At 27.8% G+C, this 24,085-nt stretch overlaps 2 protein-coding genes across 8 annotated transcripts; one reads left to right on the forward strand and one right to left on the reverse strand.

The window, feature by feature from the left end:
* Positions 1 to 7,041: 7,041 nt before the first annotated feature.
* LOC112687192 (cytochrome P450 4C1-like) lies at positions 7,042 to 23,732 on the reverse strand. 7 transcript variants are annotated; one of them, XM_025559769.1, is made up of 15 exons: positions 23,273 to 23,731; positions 16,104 to 16,206; positions 15,896 to 16,026; positions 14,788 to 14,991; positions 11,529 to 11,638; positions 11,164 to 11,254; positions 10,670 to 10,858; positions 10,526 to 10,595; positions 10,329 to 10,455; positions 10,160 to 10,247; positions 9,965 to 10,071; positions 8,407 to 8,475; positions 7,692 to 7,860; positions 7,429 to 7,614; positions 7,042 to 7,365 (listed from the first exon to the last, which is right to left on the reverse strand). In XM_025559769.1, the coding sequence occupies exons 4-15, from the start codon at positions 14,984 to 14,986 to the stop codon at positions 7,169 to 7,171; spliced, it is 1,602 nt and encodes a 533-aa protein (XP_025415554.1). In that variant the 5' UTR covers positions 14,987 to 14,991; positions 15,896 to 16,026; positions 16,104 to 16,206; positions 23,273 to 23,731; the 3' UTR covers positions 7,042 to 7,168. The 7 variants fall into 7 exon arrangements, with proteins under 7 accessions (XP_025415554.1, XP_025415556.1, XP_025415558.1 ...); XM_025559771.1 differs by having other exon boundaries at positions 23,259 to 23,731; XM_025559773.1 differs by lacking the exon at positions 23,273 to 23,731 and adding an exon at positions 16,408 to 16,985.
* LOC112687196 lies at positions 16,559 to 17,878 on the forward strand. The gene is made up of 2 exons (XM_025559785.1): positions 16,559 to 16,606; positions 17,471 to 17,878. Exons 1-2 carry the CDS (start codon positions 16,559 to 16,561, stop codon positions 17,876 to 17,878), a joined length of 456 nt encoding a protein of 151 aa, XP_025415570.1.
* Positions 23,733 to 24,085: the final 353 nt, after the last annotated feature.

The raw sequence follows: 24,085 nt of genomic DNA on the forward strand, positions 1-24,085 counted from the left end.
TAATTAACAATTTTGTATATTATTTGTGAAATTATTCCTGTGAATAATAATTTTACTCTTAAACAACTAATGACAAAATTAAAATAACCTCAAAAAATACATACAAAATTATATGTCACATAAAGATTGTAAAATAAAAAATTATTCGTGTTTCGGGTTAAAACCAATATTTTATTAGGGTTTTGGTTAATTCGGGTGTTTAAAAAAAAAAATCATTCGGGTTATATGGGTTTTGGGTTTTTGATTTTTAAGGGTTTTTAGGGGTGTTACGGGTTCAGGTTAATTCAGGTGCAAAGCCCTGATAATAATACATATTACTGTCAGTTAAAAAATAATAATTGATACTTAAATAATTATAATTGACAAAGATATTATTTTATAGAAAATGTAAAAAGAATTCGGTGGATACAAGCTTAGTTATCTGTAATTTTTCATGTTGTTGATTAACGATCCTGTTTGCAATACTTAAACTATATTATTTGATAAATGTATTTTGATATCTAAAATTTTAGAAGGTAAAATAAAAAATAAAAAAACCGTTAAGTTATGGAATTAAAATAATATTATATATATATAATAGGTAAATATAATTTTGTATTCTTATTATCATAATATTTTATATTGGCTAAGTCAAGCAGATATTTTACTACTTTAGAATAGAGCAATTATCATTATTTAAATGCGTAAACAAAAATCTTGAAAAAGCCCACAATCGTCGTATATTCTAAAGGTATCAAGAATAATTAATTATTATATAATTATATAAGTACCTCAAATCACCCAACCTACATATTATTACTTTAATAAAGTATTTTCTAGGTAGCCGAAAAATGAAAAAAATGTATAAATGTAAATCTATAACTTAAAATTTGATTTCAGATAGGCAATTCATTTTTTAGTGTGCCTATAGATATAAATAAGCATATTCGAGAGACTCCTCTCATAATCATATAGGCAATTATAATTATGGCTATACGTAAATCAGTACATGAGTAAATTAGATATCTGAATTGCACATATACAGTAATTTCGTAAAGCAATTGGTATGAATATATCTATTTTTATGTGTTACAATATTTTTTCATTATACATATATACTTAATAATCATACAGTATTAATGTTTTTATTAAATATGAGACATACGTATTTGTGAGATTTAATTTTGATCTAGTAATTATAATTTACTTTATATACTTTACACATATATTTGTAATAATATAGTAGATTCAAATTATTTAAATTCAAATATTTCTAAAGTAATGAATAAAATAAACTATACGTATATTTGAATACCTACCCTTGTTTAAATATAAATATTAAATTAGTTATGCAAACATTCACATTCGAAGGTATTTTTTAATATACATATATTCATATTTCATAGAAAAAAAGTAAACAAACAATTTAATTCTTTCGCAGTAAAAAAAAAAAAAAAAATAGTTAAAATATTGTATACCTGCAGAACCCAAATGAAATTACCGTCTTTCAGTTCAATTTGGTTAAACGTAAGATTTTTCATATTTAAATATGATACGGAAATATAATATTAAAATTCTTGAATGACAATAACAACTTATTATGTTCTCTAAATTTGGTAATATGACTATTTGTATTATATAATGTCAAATAAAAAATATAGTTAATTTCTATAAACTCATAATGGCTAAACAACAGTGTGATCACTGATCACCTCAAATTCTATAAAAAGAAAAAATATCGCTTAAATCCCGGACGTTTGCGTAAGACATAAACATAAATTTAAAACCACAATTATGTAGTTATAAATACGTATGCATTAAAATCAGTTTTTGAAAAAAGTCATGAAAAATTATATCATCCGAACGATTCGTTTGCTTTTATGAGGAAATGTTTTGAAGTTATTCTGTTTAACTATTTAGAGTTTAATGTTATTATACACATATGACACCACCAACATTTTGCTCAATGTTTCTATTTTTAGTGTTTTAACATAATAATATATTATATATTCTCTAATGGTAAACATCGGTATCAGATTTGCGTTTCATTTAAAATTGTAATGAATCATAAAATCAATTTTTTTTTTCATAACCTTTTCCTTTTAGTTTTTTTTTTTTTAGTAAGAAAGATAACACTTTATGTGATGAACCAATGAGTTATTCGGTTAAAAACATTAATTTAAAATAGTTACATTGATTATTTTGTAATAATTTTATACTTATTTTATTGTTTATTTTTATACGTTTTATACTTTAAGACAGCAGTTCCAAAAAACAAAAAATATAAATATTTCATTAGTGGAGGAGGGCTAAGCCTCCTCACCACCCTCCACCAATGAAAAATAATATTTTTCCTTGACTACTTAACACCCGTATTAACCAATTATTATTAAATATATATAAATATTAATTAATAATTAATTAATAAATATTACATTATTAATACCCGAATAATAACGGTTATAAACACCCAAACGTTTGTTTAAATGTTGTATTACGGTTAGAACGGTTTGAACACCCGAATATATTCAGCACCCGAAACCCGAAAAAATTATTTGGGTGCAAAGCCTTGATTATTATGTTTAAACTTCGTTCTTTTACGACGATTTATGGCTTTGATATTTTTTACTCTATCAATACATTACAATTTTACAATATTATTTTTATACTTTGTTTGCACAAACGTAGTAGGCACAACGAATGTGTTAGAATCGTATTGCATGGCGGCAATGTCTCCTGAAGGAGACTTAGTCCGTACGTCCTTTAAAAGCATACACACTGGCACGTTGTGAGTGTACACAAAAATGCAGATACACTTATATTTATATACATTGGTATATCATTGCGGAAAATTAGATGAGGAATAATTTAAGGTTTTGCCATGCATTACCGGCGTGAGATTGCGCATTAATAATTTTACACGCAATTCGGCAGAGTATTTCAAAAGGGTTATGAATATTTCATTCATGATGTGCGCGTGCACACATACGCGCACACACACACACACACACACACACACACACACACACACACACACACTTGCAATACACTAACTGCAATCGAAAGACATCTGTTCTATAACATATACATATACCTCCTTTGACTATTATAGTTTTTACACCGTTTAAATAATCTAGAAATTCTACTAGCTCAGGCTTTATACTGTCCTCATAAACGTGAATAAATATTTATCGTAGAAACTGACTTGCTTTAAGTTAAATAAAATTTAGTGCGAATATATTTTTGAGTATTTCGAAAAGTGATCGTTTTTTGTTCTGATTATTATAAAATTTTTAAATTCATAACATTTCACTCCCAAAGATCAATCGTATATTAACACTTAATACATTAAAATTTTTAATCGTTATTATATACCTTAGAGTTGTTAATCATCAACAAGTCCACGAAAGAGCAGTGGCGTATTTGGGAAAAACTTTGGTGGGGGAGGCAATATTTATGTGTTTAGTTTTGAAATAGTAATGTCAAAACATTTGCTATTTGTAAAATATAAAATATTTTATTCAAATGAAACTCTAATACAAAATCAACTATAAACTATAAATTATAATAAAATTATACTATTTACACAGAATATTGATTATTAATTTTAACTAGAGTTAACACATTCGATTTTCTTTTTTTAACAATTCTTATTGGAATACGTATATACGTATAATGAATAAATATTTGTAAATATAATTTTTAATTGTTTATAATATAATGAAACGTATCCGATTGAACTACACTAGTGAGTACTAATAATAAGACAAAATAATAATAAATAATAATAATATATATTTAATAATAATAATGTGATGACTTAAATCGTAATCTTACGTATCAGAATACTACATCAACCAACATTCCCCCCACAAAAATACAAATATGTATACATTTCTTTACTCTTCAATACTTCTATACATAACGTAGATATATCGTCAAGCGTGGAGTTGAAGACGAAGAAAAGGGCATATATTTTCAGCTCTGATTTGATCCATAGATTATATATTATATATGGTCCCGAAACCGCTTAGAACATGTAGAGTAAATCATTTTACCATGAGATCTGCCGACGCATATAGATGAACAATAATACACTTTTACTTACAATTAAAGAACTAAAATATTTAAAACCAAAAAATAGGTTAAATATTTAAGAACATGGATTGATATCCAAATTAGTAGAACATTAATAATCCATATGTTTGCGCTGTACGCGATAAGGCCGCGCACATTTAATTATTATTATTATTATTATTATATGAAAATGATGTATATGTTACGCGATGCACCATTTACCGTGCATCCGTATCTTTGTTTTCGTTTTCTTCAGTAGATAATTATTGTAATCACGTTATTTTTGTATTTTTTTTGTTTTGTGTCGGTCGTGATATTGCATTGCCGGCACATTCGTTCGTTGGTTGCGATTGTTGCACCACATTTTTATTGTAAAAATACTTTTTTTCGTTCGTCGTTAGCCATTGAGGCAACTGTTGTGATTTTTTCGTTGTTCGGTCGTCGTTCGTTCGCTATTGAAGCACCATTTATGATTATTATTCTTATTTTTTTTTGTTTTTGTTCACCATTGCGGCAATTTATTATTATTATACGTTTTTTTTTCTTCTGTCATTATGGCAACATTTTTATTATTATTATTCTGGTCGATGTGACTTCAAGTAATGTTAAATTGTGTTTTATAATAATATATTATTTTCACCACAGTAACGTATTACCAATAAAAACCAAAAGATCTCATTTTCGTTATTGTGATTTATTTTTGTCTGCGTGTCCACAATCTACCTAATTATCGTTTAGGTCGTCATATCGTCCACCGTCATACATAAATCCACCAGCGTCCGGTGTGGCAGGTGAGAGACCGTCCAGAACGTCGATTGCCATTATCACAGTTACTGTTAGTTACCATTTTTGTTCATATTCACCATAATGTCGTCAAGTAATTTAAGTTGTGATTGAATGTTTAATTTATAAGGTTTTCGTCCGATTTGTGTGTGGTCATTGCACCAGAACGATTCGACCACAGAGACTTCCCCCCCGAGAACTAAACTCAACTTCCTGTTTTCCCTTGAATAACTAAATTGTTTCCGTTCCTTTCCGGCGCCGCCGTCGTGTCAGAGGTCGCCGCCGAACGCTATCAGTCCATCGTGTATCTTGAGTTGCCTATCTACAAAAGCAGTACACGCAGTACGCGTGGAGTAGATAAAATTGCCTATACGACTTATTCTAGGCACCCACCACATACAAATTATATTTTTATATTTAAATGTCAATGTGACTGGTCCTTCGATCGTCGTTTTGGCCCAAACACCATAAAAAATTATTACACACAAAAAATACTAACCAAAACTTTTGAATTCAAATATAACATTAAATATGATGCCTCAGGTAACTTACTTCAATAACATATAATTTGTTTAAATATTTTCTAATCAACAATGTTAATGTAAAAATGTAAATTAAGTTTCACAATGTTTTAGTAATGCTAATAAGAAATGTAATCGTCAATAATTAATTAGGTTAGTTTTCACGTTCTAATCTTAGCGATATATATTTTTTAATATTTTTTTATTCCATGTAAAGAATAAAAAAACTGATTTTCATCAGTCTAGAGCTCATATAGTCTATTTCATCAAAGCATTAGACTATACTATACACGTAGGAAAAAGAAATGAAATAATTTCTGCTCAAAGGACGGTAAAACTGAGAAAAATGCAGCTATTAATTTATGAATATAAATTTAGTAAGGCTCAAGTAAAGTGTATAAATAAAGATAAACATTGGTATAATTTTAATAGTAACAATTTACAATGTATAAACTGAAAAGGAAAGTGAAAAGGAATACACTCTAGTAAATAGGAACAGATTAAAGCATCTATTAATTTAAAAAAAAAAACAGTACGTTTGGATTTTTCTACTTATATATAAATATTTTAGATATAGACTATTTAAAATAACATTTAATATATTAAAGTTCGTATTAATAGAATTTTATTTTTATATAACCAATATAGTGCACAAATATTTTCTACATCCTTTTATTAATTTTTCAAATTAAAGAGGATGAAATGTATTTTGGTCTACATGTCTCAATGAAATATCTAGTATCAATTAATACATTAACAAATGAAAAATGTTTTGACTTTAAAAAGGTCTTTTTAATCGGGAATTGTGCTGCCATCTACTCGATTCATTTTATAATAAAACAGTATAGTAAATAATATCTAAAACGCACCCCACATCCAAAAGATATCGTGATGAGTGAGTACTGAAGCTTGAGCTATACCAGCTTTTATGGGTTTAAAAAAAGAAAAGTTATCTTTTATTTTTAATAAAAAATGTTTTATTATAAAAAAGGACCTTAATATATCAAATAGGTTATTAAGTGTATATAGTGCAATAGTATAATAGTTATGAGTTTATATTACAAACCTTGATGCCTTACTATGTTAAAAGCTTTGAATATATCAAAAAAAGGGCCCCAGTGTAACAGTGTTTTTTTGAATGAGTTCCTTACGTATTCATTTATATGTAGAAGTTGTTAGACTGTAGAATGATATGTCTAAATTCAAATTATAGTTTTGAAATTGTTTCTAGTCTAGATCATTATTGAATATCATTCTCAATAATGTTTGAGAGTGATTTGAGAGTTTAATAGACTTATAAATTTGTAACTATACGGATTAGTTTTGTCTTTCCCGGGTTTTTGTTGCTGTAAGAACTATAATGGCTTTTCTCTCAGTTATAAAAAAAAAACAAAGACAAAGTAAAGCATTGGAGAGAGAAGTTATAAAAATAATTACTTTTTGGCAAATTTTTAGGTAAAAGATTTGTAAAACGATTATGACCAGGAGATTTTCTACCATGTAGTCTTCTTCTTCTCTATTAATGACCTTGATTTGTCGTTCCAAATCTAAATATCCATTCATCTCTGTCAAATGTCAAGTCTATTGTATGTCCATGTAGTATATTGATGATTATTTAATTTAATTGGAGTAACATAATTTATTACATTTTTTATTGAATCATTGGGTGAATTAAAATTTGTTTATAACTTAGGTATGTTATATATTATGTCATACTGTTTAAAACTTATGATAATCACAATCAATGACTTACCACGTTTTCTAAAAAAACGAGATAAGTACAACACATACTAAACTGAGCTCGGTCGTTATGAAACTTTCTGATTTCGTTTGTACGTGGGCCTTCTATCCCTTCGTCGAATAGTTACTGGATAACCATTAACACTTCTCAGTAATAAATCTACTTTCAATTTAATGTCACTTAATTTAGTATCGGTATGCACGCTGAAGTTTTGCAAGAACGTAGATATCAGAATTTTCATTGACAGCATAGCATATTTGGACCCTGTATTTGATTACTCATAGTTTAAATTATAATTTATTTTGTAATAAAATATCATTAAGTTACCTAAACAATTTCTTGGACCACTACTAAAAGGTATAAAACTGTATTTATGCCGTTTCTTTACATTTTCGGGATTGAAATTCTCTGGGTTGAAAGACCAAGGATTTGGATACAACTCAGAAATATGGTGTGTGTATAAAGGAGCTAGAATACATGTTGTTCCTTTTGGAAGTACTTCGGTACAAGAAACTAAAATAAAATGTATTTTATTATTTTCTAATCACAAGTAGAATAACAAGTAGTTATACTATTTTTAAGTAACTCACCAATTTTAACTTCATCTTGCAGTTTTCTCAGAAACATGGGCGCGATAGGGAATAGCCGAAGGGTTTCTTTAAGCACTTGTTCTAGGTATACAAGTTTATTTGTGTCTTCGATGGTAATTTTTTCATCACCATCGCCCATTATGTCGTAAATTTCGTCATAAACTTTATCCTAAAAAGTTTTAAATATAAAAACAGAACAAAATAATATTGTAAAAAAGTAATCTTTTAAAAATTGAATAAATGCAAGTTTTATTGAAATGATACAAGATTAATTTCTTCTATGTGAATTGAGTGACAGAAATTACAAAGATAATAATATTAAAGAAAATCTATGGAAAAATATAAAACAAATATCTAAATAAATAATGAACCACTCTAAATAAATGAACCCGTATTAAAAGTTCATTATTGGTTTCAAATTAAACATTCTAATAACATCTATTTTTTATTACTGACGGACATAACTTATGAAAATTTTCAGATCACTGCAGTCATATCGCGCAAAGCATGCGCCGTGTAGTAAAAGACTTTTATTACGTATCACAAACGTGATCACGTAAACGAGTTTATTGCGTAAAGAACACCCACGGTTACATGATTGTAGTAAACTGAGATTTTATAATGTTAAAATAAATATCTTGTTTAAAATATTTACAATGTAATAAATACAAAATATATTATGTATTAAATAAACTTTCTAAATGGGGATACTTACTTGAATATCTGGATGAATTGCCAACAATAAAAGACAAAAGCACATTGTAATAGCACTGGAGTCACTTCCCTGCAGAGATTAATTTATAATTATAATCAAAACAATTATTTAACATTTTACTGCTTTAAACAACGACTGCCTTTCCAAAGGTATGGGCGATAAGGCATAAAAGATAATAAAACAATTTTTCAACGAACATAGAAATAGATCAGCATTTTTAAAAAAAACAGTGATGGAAAAGTCATAAGTAATGAAGAGGAAAAACTAAAGACATGGAAAGATTACATAGAAAAACTATATAGAAAGAGCAAGCAGACAATATACAATTATCCATAACGAGATGGGAAGATATGCAATGAAACACAGGACCACCTATATCAAGAGAAGGATTTGAAATAACCTTAAAAAAACTTAAATGTAATAAAGCACCTGGGATAAACGAGTTAAACGGAGAACTATTAAAGGCATTAGATGGGTATGGAAAATATATTCTGTTTAGAATAATAGGAAAAGCATAAGAGAGCGGCATAATTCCGAAAGATTTCGAGAAATGCATTAAATTCCCATTCCCAAGAAAAATAAATGAGATAGATGTGAAGAATACAGAACAATTAGCCTCATAACACATGCTTCTATGATTCTCACAAAAATAATGCACAAAAAAATAGAGTCGAGAGTATATGAAAATTTAGCGGAAGACCTATTTGGTTCCAGGAAAAATAGAAGCACTAGAGAGGCAATAATATGCTTGTGCAAATGTTGTATTTCGCAGACGATATTGCTGAAAACGGAGAAAGTAAAGAAGACATAACTATCATGCTCAAAAAAATGAACAACACGCTTAAAGAACACACCATAAAAATAAACTAACGGAAAACCAAGATCTTTAATATGTAGCAAATAGCATATTTATGCAGATATAACTCTAGATGGAATATTCCTAGAAACAGTTCAAAGTTTCACATACCTGGAAAGCAAAATTACAAGCGATGGAAAAAGCCATACAAATATAGTATGTAGAATAGCGCAAGCTAAACAGTCCTATTATAAAAAGAGAAATATTTTTACTAAAAACAGAATAAGTCTGGACACCACTTATAAAGTGGAAAACACTTATAAAAAGCTTTATGTGGAGCGTAGCTCTATATGGAGCAGAGACTTGGACAGTAATGAAGGTTGAATAAGCCAAAATAGAAGCTTTTGAAGTATGGTGTTAGAAAAGAGCGCTAAAAATATCATTGACGGGAAAAGATGATGAAGTTTTCAGGAGAATGAATACCCGAAAATCAATATGCAATACGTCAAAACTGAGGAAGAAATTATGTATCGGATACGAATAAGGAATAGTCCTTGGATAACCACAATAATAGAGGGAAAAATCGAAAGAAAGCCTGAAAGAGGAAGGCCCAGAACCCCATTTCTGAAGCAAATGATGGAAGATACTGAAATAGGAATATACTAGGAAATAAGTGGAGAGGAACATCAATAATCATTTAACCAATCTTCGGATTGATAAAAAATAAAATTAAAAAAAAAAACTGATTTAAAAAATACTCACAGCACTCATCATGGTCACAACTTCATCCCGAAGTTCTATATCTGTTAAATTAACACCGATTTCATTTAATTCTAATAGAGTGTCCAGAAACCCTTTTGAAGGTTTTTCTATGAGTAAAAATGATGAAAAAAAATGAATAAAATAATTTAGTTAATATTAAATGAATAAATCAGTTTAGTTTTAGTAACAACTTACTTTCGCCTTTGTCAGTAGAATTATCAAAACTATTTGTTTTATTTGTTATTTTCCTCTGAGCGTATGCTTCTTTCTTTTCTTTAATCACCTGGACAGATATAATTTATTAAGAATCACTCAATACATCCAATATCTTGTGAATTTATTTTAATCTCTTAATAGTATTTACCTTATTTGGAAGTTTGTCCAAAGTCTTATAGATATTTTGCAAACCTTTGAGTTTTCGATAAAAAGTGAATATTATATCTGGATAGAGCCATGGTTTGTATATTCTCATTGCATCTAATTCTGATGCTCTAAAAATAATCCAGAATTGTATAATTATTAGCATGTATAATATAGGATATTTTAATAATTCATTATTACTTCAATATTGTGGCAAAAAATTCGGATTTATCATTTAACTGAGTATCTAAATTGTAACCCATCATATTTTCTACACAAAAAAAGTGTATTATGAACATATTATAAACATTTTTAATTTTAATTAAATACGAATAATATACTTACCGCAAATTGTATCGAGAGTAGTGGGTGCTATATAAGATATAAGATTAAATGGTCGTATTTTATCCACTTCTTTACTTAAATTTTTAATCAGAACTTCATTTTTCTGATGAAAAACAGGAAGAAACTGATTTAGGAGGTTGGCATTGAATACTGGAGAAATTAAACGACGATGCACTCGCCATTTATCAACTGAAATTGTTGAAAAAAAAAATATTAAATCGAAATCTAGTACTACCACTCTACGTGACTAAATCACTCAATTCGCTTTATCACTTATTGATTAAAAAATCAATGTATATTGTGAAAACAATATACTACAAAATCAAATTTCAATAATTATTGTTCTTTTCCTCTAATATGCTTAATTTACATGTCGACCGTATTAATGTCTCTATCTCATTTTACCTTGTTTAATATTCTTTTCAATTCATTCAAAAATTTTTCGTTTTATGTAATCCATAACAGTTACCATATATAATATTATATGTACTAACCAGGAGCCGATAATAAACCTTCGCCGATTAGGTTCTTGAAAAACTTATAAAAACTGCTTTTTTGTAGGGCTTTGGCACTATTTAATACAATCTATAACAAATTTGGTATTATATCGGGTAGATAAATTATTAATAATAAAAATAAATTAGTATTTTATAGTGATTTGTATTGAACATGTGTCAATGATTTAAAAATTTCACCATATTGAATAATTGTTTAAATTATTGGTGTTACTAAAAAAATTAACGAAATAAAATTCAATTTTAAATTCATTTTAAAAAAATTAACAGCCAGTAAATACAAAATAAATGTTATTTAATTTCAAATATTAAATTTATGATATACATTAGTTAATAATTATTACTTGAGAGTCTTCGGGTTTAATTATTACTACGCCAAAAGATGTACCCATCCAGAGTTTGAATGGTTCGGGTCCAAAATCATCACCAAGTTTTATTAAATTTTCAAGCACCTCTGAAAATACACAATAACATAATCCGAATTTATTATAATTCATATATGTATTATATTATATAAGAAAGGCAACACACGGTAGATATTCGCCCGGCATTTTACCGCACGTTATAGACATCGAAAAACACATGAGTGTTATTTTACTGTGCGATATTTTTCATATTAGTGATTCCAAAATTCTTTAGTGTATGATGGTACATGTCAACGATGTCAGGCGAGAACATTATTTAGTAGAATATTATTAAGCTCCTCAAATTTTGGTCTCATTTTACGAAATTTTTCTCTCCATGTACATGTGACAATTTTCGAAATGTAATGCGTTAATTTTACGATACGACACTTGTGTGTTATGCTTTAAACATATTGATGTACTTTAACAAAACGCGTCTTTAAAATCACGGTGCAGTAAAAATGTCGTGCTGTAAAATATCACCCGTATGTTGTCAACCTATTATATAATATTATAATCATGTATGTATTGTATAATTATAATTTTTCTTTGTACGCCTTTCGTTAAGAGTTAAGTTATCGTGGTCCTTATTTTTAAACTTTCATTTTTCATTTTTCATTTTTTTATTTACTATAAGAAAGTAATTTTAGTTAAATTTGGTAATGAAAACTCAACCCATTTACGTGACACAAAAGGGTTGAAAAATTCTAAAATAGGGTTTACATGTCAATTTTTTAATTGAATTTAAAAAATATTGAGTTTATCAAAATTTGTAGGATATATAAATTACAAATACATTCATTTTTAATAAAAATACGTTGATACAATTTTTTATAAATCTCTTAGTATTTTCAATGAAAAATTATAAAATACTAAATATTTAATTTATTTTAAATAATTGGCTTTTATAAAAATATTTATAAATTGAAATAATAGCAGATTAATGAAAAAAAATGAGTAAAATTAATTAAAACATTGTAAATAATTAAAAATTACATTAGATGGAATCTTATAATTTAATAGTATAGTTTACAATAAATTAAGCAGAAAAATACGAAAAAACTAGTAACAGTTAAAGCATAAAAATAATTCAACATTTATTTTTCTTATAAAAATTATTCTCGTATTTGGCGTAGTTTATAAGTAACGAAATAAATTCATTGGTATTGAATATTTATTACACATTCAATTTGATTTTAAAAATATTAAAATAACGTAAAAATATCGAATTATTTGAGTATTAAAATTAATTCCATTAAATAACGTATTTTATGATGATTAATTTACGAGCACCCATATTTTTCTATAACTTAAAATGACTTGTAAAAAAAATTTTTTTCGATTTAAATTGTTCGTAAAAATTAAATTATAATTTTAAATTAGAGCTACTTCTCTTTCAGCAAGGACATTGATAACTTTTATAATTCAATCCAAAGCCATTCCTAATTGATATTCCGGTGTATTCTTTCATTGTTCAGGGTCAGACTTAAGGAATTTAGTTTAAATCTTCAATGTATTAAAAAATGAATTGATTCAGGGTTAAAAAAATCAGCAATAGTTTTCTGGAAAAAATTTGCATTTATAATAACAATTGTAATACGATTTTTATTATCTTCTGAGTCTTTGTGGTATAAAAAGTTATGACTGTTGTTTTTTTTTTAATTTGACGTGAAAAATGTTGAACAAAATATGAAAGAAAAAAACTTAAAATGACGATGAAATTATATTTCTTTAAGTAAATTTAAAGATACAGATATAATACAGGGAGCTGTAAACTATAATGATATGTAAATTTGAACCATAAATAATATAAATGTCTTCATGTAATTTATTGTATTTAAATGTTATTAGTTATTTTTTAAACATACAAATTTTAGTAGCTTAAATAGCACATGCCATCCATCGCATCCGGTGTACTCCTCCAGGCTGAAAAAACGTTATAACGCTTGATGAAACGCCACCGAAATAGATAATTATGAGTTTTAATAATTTCATGTAATCAACACTCGAACGAAATAAAATTAACAGTTCATTGAAAAATATGAAGACTTCGCCTTGATCAATTATTCTATCTTCTAAGACTTGAAACCTTTTTTCATTAATACTTTTCCACTGTTGTTTAATTATTAGAGATATTATAATGTTTGGCCAGATTCATAAACTGTGTTAACGCGTAAGAAATACAGCTCCTGAAATAATTTCTTATATATGATGACGAAATGCGAGGTATAATAATTATCTACCAATTTGTTCTTTGATTAATTTACACTCTCCATTTTTGTATTCTGTATTGATGGCTCTTGTATCAATATATAAAGATTTCACAGGATTTATTATACCCAATAAAGTTATTATTTTATCACAGCGTTTGACACTGCTTCCCCAGTACCAAATTCGAGCTTAGGAACATTGAGAAGAATACTTATTAAAGCATACTCCAGATAATACAATAGGATGACGATCAACATTATTTATCTTAGTAATATCGGGTAATATTTTGCCATCCTAGTACAAAGTCAAAGGATAATTAGGATTAAAATATGCTTTTATGTTATCGATAAATGTTTGCATAAATAACTATTTCTATGAATAGTTGAGCGTTTTATGGCGATGTTGTTTGCATTACGAAAAAGACTTTATATTGCTGTCATGAAAATATGAACTTTTATTTAATCACTTAATTGTGTATGATCTAATGCCGTTACAATTTCAAATTTATCCTTTAAAATTTTCTTTTAAGAAATTATATTTTTATTTAAAATAATTTGTCATATCATCAATCATTATTTTAGATAACATAAATAACATAACTGTATAAAAAACAATCTCGTAAAATAAATTAAATATTTATTATTTTATAATTTTTCTTCTGAAATAATAGATTTATAAGGAATTTTTTAAATGTATTATTATTTATAATTGATATATCTATCATTTTATTCTTATACTTTTTCTATAAGTGCAATATACTTTAAATTGTATTCAAAAATTGATATAATAACCCTATTTTGGAATTTTTCAACCTTTATGTGACATGTGAAGGGGTGAAGTAATCGTGACCAAATTTCATAAAAATGACTTAATTATAGTTATGAACAAAATAGGGGAAAGGAATAAGATATTAAAAATATTAAAATTTATATTTTCCGTATAATTAAGGACCGCCCTAATGTATGTATTACCATTATTTGTTACTTACGTTGGGGTGTTCCGAGAAATTCAAGCCCCGAACCAATGATCGGGTATGATGGAGGCCCTTGTAGTTTAGCAGCAAATCTGTTAATATCCTTACGATTCCATTTGTAGTGACACCATAGAATAATAACAAATGAAAATACTATTGCATAAGCAACAGACTCGAATCGAAACCAACTAGTAGATTCCACAACTTCGTCCATTTCGGCTATTATGACAAAATGTTTAATTTTTTGGCACTTTAAGTATTATGTAATGATATGCGCCTAAGCATTCATATATTTTTAAAATTGAATTTATAATTAATTAATTATAATAATCAATAGCCATTAAGTATAAGCATAAGTCGTAAGTATTAAAGATAAGATATTACACACACACGTACACCGGCTTTATATCGATTGCGCCGAAAATCGCAGGTAAAGAAAGAAAAATTATAGAATGGAAAAAAGGTATACATCTATTGCGCCGATCGATATTCGAGTTAATATATTATACGAGTACCTCATTGAACTTTTCAAAATTTGTAGGATTAATGTAAATATATATATATATATATGTATGTATAAATACCAAGTATGTAGAATGATAAGTTTGATTTTAATTTTAATTTTTGTTTTTAGCCATTATTATTTTTACTTTTACTGTATAGTTATTATACCGGCGCAATAGATGTATACCTTTTTAATATACCCTTTTTATACCGGCGTAATAGTGTATATTATACAGGTAGTGTCCCAAATTTGGAGCAATTGACGAATACCGGTACACACATACACACGCACACACACACACACACGCACGCACACACACACACGCACGCACACACACACACACACACACACACACACACACATACACACACAACATTATATATAAGGAGTATAGTTTAGTCACAAGAGAGATGCGTTCTTGTTGACATTTTGTAGAGATGGTCAAAGGCGAGTGTAAAAAAACTACGCAGATTGTCTATGCAAAAAGACACAATTAATTGTAACGTTTTGTAATAATTCAAAATACGTGTATTAATGTGTGTAAAATAAGTTTAAATAAAATTAATAAAAGTGAGTAAAAGAAAAAGTTATTATTATTTTAAAGTACAAATTGGTTACCTTATCTTATACTTCAAACGTCAACCACGATTTTCAACAGGCAGGTCGACACAATCGTCGGAGAAGTAATATTTTTTATTTATAATATAATAAATAATGATTTAAAAGACATGTAAATATTTTCCATATAACTTTAAGTCGAAAAATTTTAAATCATTAAAATTGTTTTTCTAGTAGAATTCTAGTAGAAATCTTTTATAGTGCTTACTTAATATTTGTGAACATTTTTATAACATTGTAATCTCCAATGATGTGTTGTGCCAACAATGTTATTAGAATACTCTTGTATTTTATAATTATTGGTCTCACACCTAAAACGAAAAAGTATATCATCATCACTGTCTGCACCTAAAACTGATTATGTATCTATTTTACTGAAAATAATTTACAAGAGTGACAATATTATCCTCCAAAAATGACACTTGTTAATCTTTTTGATCTCTGTACAAGGTATTCATTTGCAATAATTTTTCTGTTTGTTTAAGTATATTTTATACTATATACCTTATTACCTCATGTTTTAATTTGTGGGTGTCGCCGTGTGTGGTTTGTGTGAACCACTTACTACAAATGACTCACAGAAGAGTAGTCGTAAATAAGTACACGAAAGTAGTGTTATATATAAAAATATGTAGTATAATAAACAAAGAACTCGACGGAGTAATGGTTAACAAAATACGTTGTTCGACGGAACAGAAATATGAAACAGATGTATAAAAACAAAAGGAACAAAATGGCGCAATAGACACACAAAAAAAAAAATAAGGACGTCGGACTCGGTCGACGGATCGGTGGCGAGAGCGAGCAAAGCTCGACCGAGCGATCGCCGTAACCGTCGAAGCTCGCACAACAAGTTTAACAATTTCAACATTGATAAAGAACATGTATAAAATAATTAGATAAGAATATAATTCACAAAACGGGGTGACAGTTGGTAACGTGCGATAGTGGGGTTACGCGCCATATCCCCACGCTATTATAATCAACAAATATGATTGTTTAGTAATCGGTTGTTGATCATTTTATTTTGTCGTTCTGTCGTTCTATGACTTTGTAACTATATACGAGTACTAAGTATCAAGAAGAATTAATATTAAGTTGTAAAGTGTAATTAAAATTCATACAATTATGTTTTTTTAAATTTAATAAATTAGGTACATTATGACTTTTAAAATTAACTTTGAGTATAAAATAAACTTTAATATATGAAAAATAATTGTATTAACATTTTTTTTATAATTATCATGGTAACTCCCCCCCCCCATAAGTAAATTCTGCGTACGCCCATGTAGTTTTTTAATATTACTTTAAATAATTATAAGTATATTATTTTATTCAGACCTGGAAGTCGGTGGGATAACATTTCAACAAGTACATGACTTCAAATATCTCGGAGTCAACATAAATAATAGAAACTGTATGCATAATGAAATAAAACTCCGATTAAAAGCTGGGAATGGATGTTACTTTGCTATGTCACATCTGTTTAGGTCAAAATTATTATCTAGGAAAAATAAAGAGAAGCTATATACTACGTACCTCAGACCAGTTGTGACTTATGCATGCTATACTTAGGCTACAACAGCAGGAGATGAGGATAAACTTAATATATTTGAAAGGAAGGTGTTAAGAAAAATCTATGGTCCCGTATATAATCCTGATACCCAAGTGTGGGAGAGAAGGTCAAACGAACAAATAAAACAATTATATGGAAAAGGAAATATAGTACAATTTGTAAAAGGCACTAGACTGGAGTGGGCTGGTCACGTTTGGAGAGCGGATAATAGTATTGTCAAGAAGGTACTTGTTAACAACTTGAACAGGAAAAGACCTCGCGGCAGACCGAAGCAGCGTTGGATAGATGTAGTCAAAAGAGATATCCAGGAGTTAAGACCAGATTGGCATGGAGACCTAATACATGCATATAATAGAGAAGAGTGGAAGAATTTGATAATGGCAGCAAAGGGCCTAAATGGCCTATAATGCTATAAAAAAAAAAAAAAAATATTATTTTATAAAGAACTTAAATAATTATATTTGTATTTTTTTTTTTATAGAAAAATGGAAATTTGTGATCTAATACCGTCACAAAAAGGAAAAGATAAACTGAATGTTTATGGATATCTTTTCCTTCAAAATCAAAGCCGTAAAAACAAATTTTATTGGAGATGCAATCAACGTATTTCCATTGGTTGTAAAGGACAGACGTTTTTTGTAGATGGACAACATTATTCATATGGTCAAAATAATAACCACAATCATGCTCCCAAAGCCAGTAAACCAAAAATTGCAAAAATAGTATCAAACTTAAAGCAAAGAGCCGGGACCTCAAAAGACAAACCAGCCCAAATAATTCAAAGTATTTATGCTTCGATGGACATAAATAATGCTCAATCAATGCCTTCGAAAGATGCAGTGCGTAGGCAAAATGTAATGTCAGAACCTACGTCATTGGATTCATTGAATATACCAGAAGAATTAAAGCATACATTAAATGGTGAACTTTTTCTTATTAATGAATCTGAAATTGAAAATGATAAGATACTTTTATTTACTACATTATCGAACCTCCGTAAACTCGAATTGGCAAAATACTGGATAATGGATAAAACGTTTAAAACAATACCAACAATATTCCACCAGTTATATTCAATTCATGCTCCGGTTGGACATGGTACAAATTTGAGAATTTTACCTTTAGTTTTTGCTCTTTTGAGTAGTAAGTCTAAAGAATGTTATATTCGTATGTTTCAAGATTTACAAGACATATGCAAGATATGCATCAGAAAATAATATTGTTTTACAGCCTGACTAAATTTTAACTGATTTTGAACAAGCAGCTATTTGTGCAGTTAAACAAGAGTTCACAAACAGTCAAAATTGATTATGTCTCTTTCATTTGGAACAAAGTATGTGGCGAAAAGTTCAGTCCGTTGGTCTTTCTATTAAGTATGATGAAAACGAAGAATTTAGTTTGCTAGTCCGTCATTTGCTTGCTCTTGATTTTTTACCACCAGAAGAAATTCCATCAGCATTTGCCGAAATTAAAAAACTACTAGAAATAGAATCTGGCACAGAACATCTTATAATGTGATTTGTGGATAGTTATGTTTTTGGTGGAGTTCGAAAAACACTACGAAATGGCAATGTTATTCGAGGATTACCATTATTTTCACCAAATTTGTGGTCTGTTTTTAATCAAAATATTCCAAGAACACAAAATAATATTGAAGCTTGGCATCGACGTTGGGAGTGTCTTGTTGGTGAATCACACGTAGGAGTATACCATTTAATGAAAGAGTTGCAAAAAGAATAAAAAAAATACAGAGATAGTGATTGAATTAATACTTTGTGGAGTACCTCGTCCACAGTCAAAAAAGAAAAATGAACAACGAGAGGAAAGAATCCAAAATGTTTTACAAAATCGCGGAAACGTTACAGTTATAAAGTTTTTAAAAAGAATTACTTACAATATAACAATATAATTTTATTTTATTGCATAGTTTATACATTTTATTTTTATTTATAATTTATATCCAATAATATTTTTTTTATTTATATAATTCATATATTTATTTATTTAAATAAATTAAAATAATAATATTTTTTTTTGATTAATTTGTCGATACTTTGAATGTACATTTCGATATTGTAATTTTTCAAAATTTTGTACTTGTCGATATTTCGACCGTTGACATTTTAACTTGTCGATTTTTTGATTGTCGGCGTTTCGTACTAGATCCGGTTCATATTACTTCTATTAATTTGTTTATGGTTATAATTGTAAATACGTAGTAACTTTAAAATACGTATGAAAAAATATAATGTACCTATACATTACACTAGAATTGAAACTAAACATCTCAATAATATACTACTATAAAAAAAAATTATAACGAACTGAATATTATTATTTAACAACTAAAATAAAATTACAATGTATTATTTATATAGGAAGTATATAGTTAAATTTTGAATTGTTAGATTCATAACTCATATTATTATAATAATATTACCATCGTATAATAGTGACTTGATATGATATATTGATAACAGCCCATAGAGTAACTCTATGTAACAGCCTAACATTATGATAGTGGTCAATAAATTACGTGCATGCGCAGAATGCTTAAGGTGCATTCCTGTATTTAGACGTTCCTTAGAACATACACGTCGCAAATTGGGGGCAGTTGTCCGTAAAATGATAAGGATTGGAATCGAAAGACGGAGGCATAAAATTTGTTGTCAACATAAAATTTCAAAAAATTATATTATAAAATTATTTTTTTTTTAAGAAGTTATACTGTTTCACTTGAATGATAATTATTATATTTTTTGATAATATTAACATAATTAGTTTAATTAATTAGTTTAATAATTAATTAGTTACAAATAAAATAAACATAGGTATCAATTATATGAAATAATTATAAATTGTTGAATACTTATTTTTCAGTACATACTTAAAACTAAAACATGTAATATTTTATTCTATTTACATCTAGTATACATAGAAATTTAAAAAAATTATGAAAAACATGTATATTTTACGAAAGGTTTACATACAATTAAATATTAAGCTAGATATTTATAAACATACATGATACATTGCCAGGGCCGTATTTAAGAATTTGACACCAAGGAGCAACAATAAAAACCGTTTCATTATACCAAATACAAATTTTTGCAAGTTGAAAAAGATCTTTCTGAAGAACAATTCGTTACTGGTGTACACAAAAACATTCTAAATGCAACGTCAACATAAGAATAGATGGTTTGTAGATCTTTAGATTTATTGATAGTACTCGACTGTTACCGAGTATGTGTGTTTGTGTGTCGTGACGCCGTGATTGGCGTATATATTTTTTATATTTTATATATTTTTTTTTGAGATACACTTTTTATTTTGTGAAGAAATTACTTTTTCAAATTTCGGATCTTATCATTTCTTAGGTCCGTTCCGTATTATTTTTCGGACACGTGTCTATCACTCACACGTCGCACAATAATATTTTATTCCACCGCAATTAGTAGAACACAAGATTATACGACAACGGATTTCGGGTATTTTAAAATTTGTTCATTATCATACACAACAATTGTAAGCTCACAGTTAGACGTTCGTTAAATAAATACGCCGTTAGAAATAACATCAAAATGGACATTTGAAAGTTTTTAAAAAAACCATGGCTAGAAAATGACGAGATAGTAAGTACATTAAAATTAATTATAATTACAATTAATTCAATACTAATAATTCAAATCATTTTTCAAAATTAAATTGTACTACTATTATAGTATAGAGGTATGTTAATTTTTTGCAGGCTTTTTAGCATTATTCACTGTCACGTTTGTACAAAAATATTTTCGAGCGTGCTTTCTATTACTTGTGTATGCGCGTACGAGTGCTGTAGAACATAATATAGTCGTCCCATTCGTGATTTGAAATCTACTTCATTGAAATATTTTATTTTTATATAATACATTTTATTAAATGCAAAATTTAAATTTATGAAAACAATTATTCAATTAATCTAATTAGTTTTAACGTTTGATTTACAGGAAATTAGTTTTAATAACCAGTCACAACCAACTGAACATGCGGAAAATGCATCTCCAAAAACAAATGTATCAGTGTCACTTCCACAGTTTGTTCACCAACATGACATAGAATTATATGTGAATGAACCTGCAACCTGCAAGTATTGACTTGATACCGGGATTTCAAAATTTGATTTGAACACCTCCAGAAGACTATAAATTTCCTGTTTCCGAAAAAAAAAATTTAAAATTTCAAAGAAGTTTGTTGCTCAAATATAAATGGTTGGCTTATTCAGCAATTATGAATATCGTATTTTGTAAGTATTGTGTGTTGTTTTCTGTCGGAGGTGGAGGAATTGGACATCAAACGTTGAGACTGCTAGTTAAAAAACCATTTAAAAACTGAAAAAAGCTTTAGAATCATTTAGTTATCATTACTCACTAGAGTATCATAAAACTTCATTATTAAAATCAAATATGAGAGCAGAAATTAATAGGTAACCAAAACATTTTACCGGTTGATTTAAAAATTTCAGAACAACAATTAGATTTTATTAATGAAAGTGAAAAATGTTTGATTCCTATAATCGAAACTTTAATATTATGTGGTCGGCAGGGTTTGGCCCTTCGTGGTTCAAATGATTCAGGGAAAATAATGTCCGAAGAACCATTAATTAACGATGGTAATTTTCGGGCTCTTTTAAGATAAACTGACGATCAGCTTAATACTTTTTGCAAAATTCCTCAAAAAATGCCATGTACAACATCAGTAACCGTATATAAAACGAATTTATTGTCATCTTTCATAATTTAATTCAAAAACAGATTATTGAACGAGTCAATAAATCACAAGATTTTTCAGTAACAGCAGATGAAATTGCCGATATTGCCGGCATAGAACAAGTTTCGATATGTATAAGGTATTTAAATGTTGATAACGATAAATTAAAAATATGTGAAGATTTTTTAAGCTTTGTACCTGTAGCAAATGAACCCGGGTAAAGGTTTATCAAATGTTATTTAGAATTTCCTTGAACATTCTGGAATTGGCTGTACGTATTTATTTATTAACCTGTTTTACCCATGACTCTTATTAAGAATATAATTGGACTTAAAAATAAGAAAATTTATGATATTTTGAAATATGGAGGTCAACAATTTCTTTATAAACACGACTAATAATAGAATATTAAAAAAGTAGATAAAATATAATTAAATAGAATTTTTAAACTTGAATAACAAAATATGAATTGCATATGTAGGTACCACTAATATATGACTACATTACACAGGAATTCGTTTTCAATAGTGCTATTTTTTTGAATCAGCGGTTTTTTATGGATTCATTACGAGCTTTTTCAATCGTATCCCAAAGAAAGTAAAACGTTCTCAATCGTACTATAACAACACCGGTTATGTTGTATTTTTCGGAAACTTATGTTACTAAACAAATATCTAAACAAAATAAATAATATATAGTTATTATGATGATTGTATTACCCCTGATATTCTCTTTTTACTATGATGTGATATGATATGATACAATATTAAATATTAAACTTAGACTTGGAATTATAAAAGTAAAGTATTCATTTTTATTTATATATTCGAAATATTTCATTTCAAAAAATATAATAGTTATGTTAAGGATACGACCACGCCCATGAGCGATTTGCGGTAGTAATATATTACTAATATAAAAATAAAGTACTAGTGGCTATTAGACCTTAATTAAAAAGTAGTAAAAGATTTAATAATAAGGTGTTATTATTAGGATTATTAATATTAATAAGAAATTGTTATAAGTTTATAATATACATACAATCAAAAACTTACTAGTTCTCGGACGGTGTGGTTGATAAGGTTAAGAAAAATATTATAGATTACGTACAAATATCACACATACGGATAAAATAATAATTAATGCACGCGTATATGTTTTATGATTATAAAATAATAATTTACAATGTATAGAAACGATAATACTGATATAAATATTACTTTTCTATGCTAACGTATAGGTATTTGTGTGTGGTGTGTCCGGCTGTCAATGTTAGACTAAAATAATTCATGACAAAGATACGGTGCAATTGTGAGACGTTAGAAATTACATAATTATAATATTACGTTATTATAATAATTTACTGTGTCCGAAGGCAATAAAAATAAAAAGATTGATGTTAATCGACTGCCGAAATTCAAAATAAATTTAAAAAAATCAGGCAGGTCAGGCATAACCTGGTGAAAACATACACGAACAATTAACCGCGCACACGATTCGGTTCTGCCGAGAGAATATTGGTAGTGCATTACCATATATTATACTAAAATAATGTAGGCGATAGGTATGCACACGATAGGTATGTACCTGAAAGGAATAATAAATCCCTTCGAATATTCGGTTCCTAATTATAGACATATAAAATAATTGACTGCGCATATCATATTCTAGCAGTGTATTCGGATGAAGCAAAGATATGTGCGAGAGAGACAGAACTAAATAAGAATTACCAAAGACGTAACAAATGTATTGTTTTTTTATTATTATTGATATGATATATAAATTTAAAACTCGCGGTTAATCGTCATTTTATAAATGTTATAAAATCATTTTTGTTATGACAATTTAAAAAAAAAAAATACTTATGG

The sequence above is a fragment of the Sipha flava genome, unplaced genomic scaffold (assembly GCF_003268045.1).
Source record: "Sipha flava isolate LNK unplaced genomic scaffold, YSA_version1 334_pilon_pilon, whole genome shotgun sequence".
Classification (NCBI taxonomy): domain Eukaryota; kingdom Metazoa; phylum Arthropoda; class Insecta; order Hemiptera; family Aphididae; genus Sipha; species Sipha flava.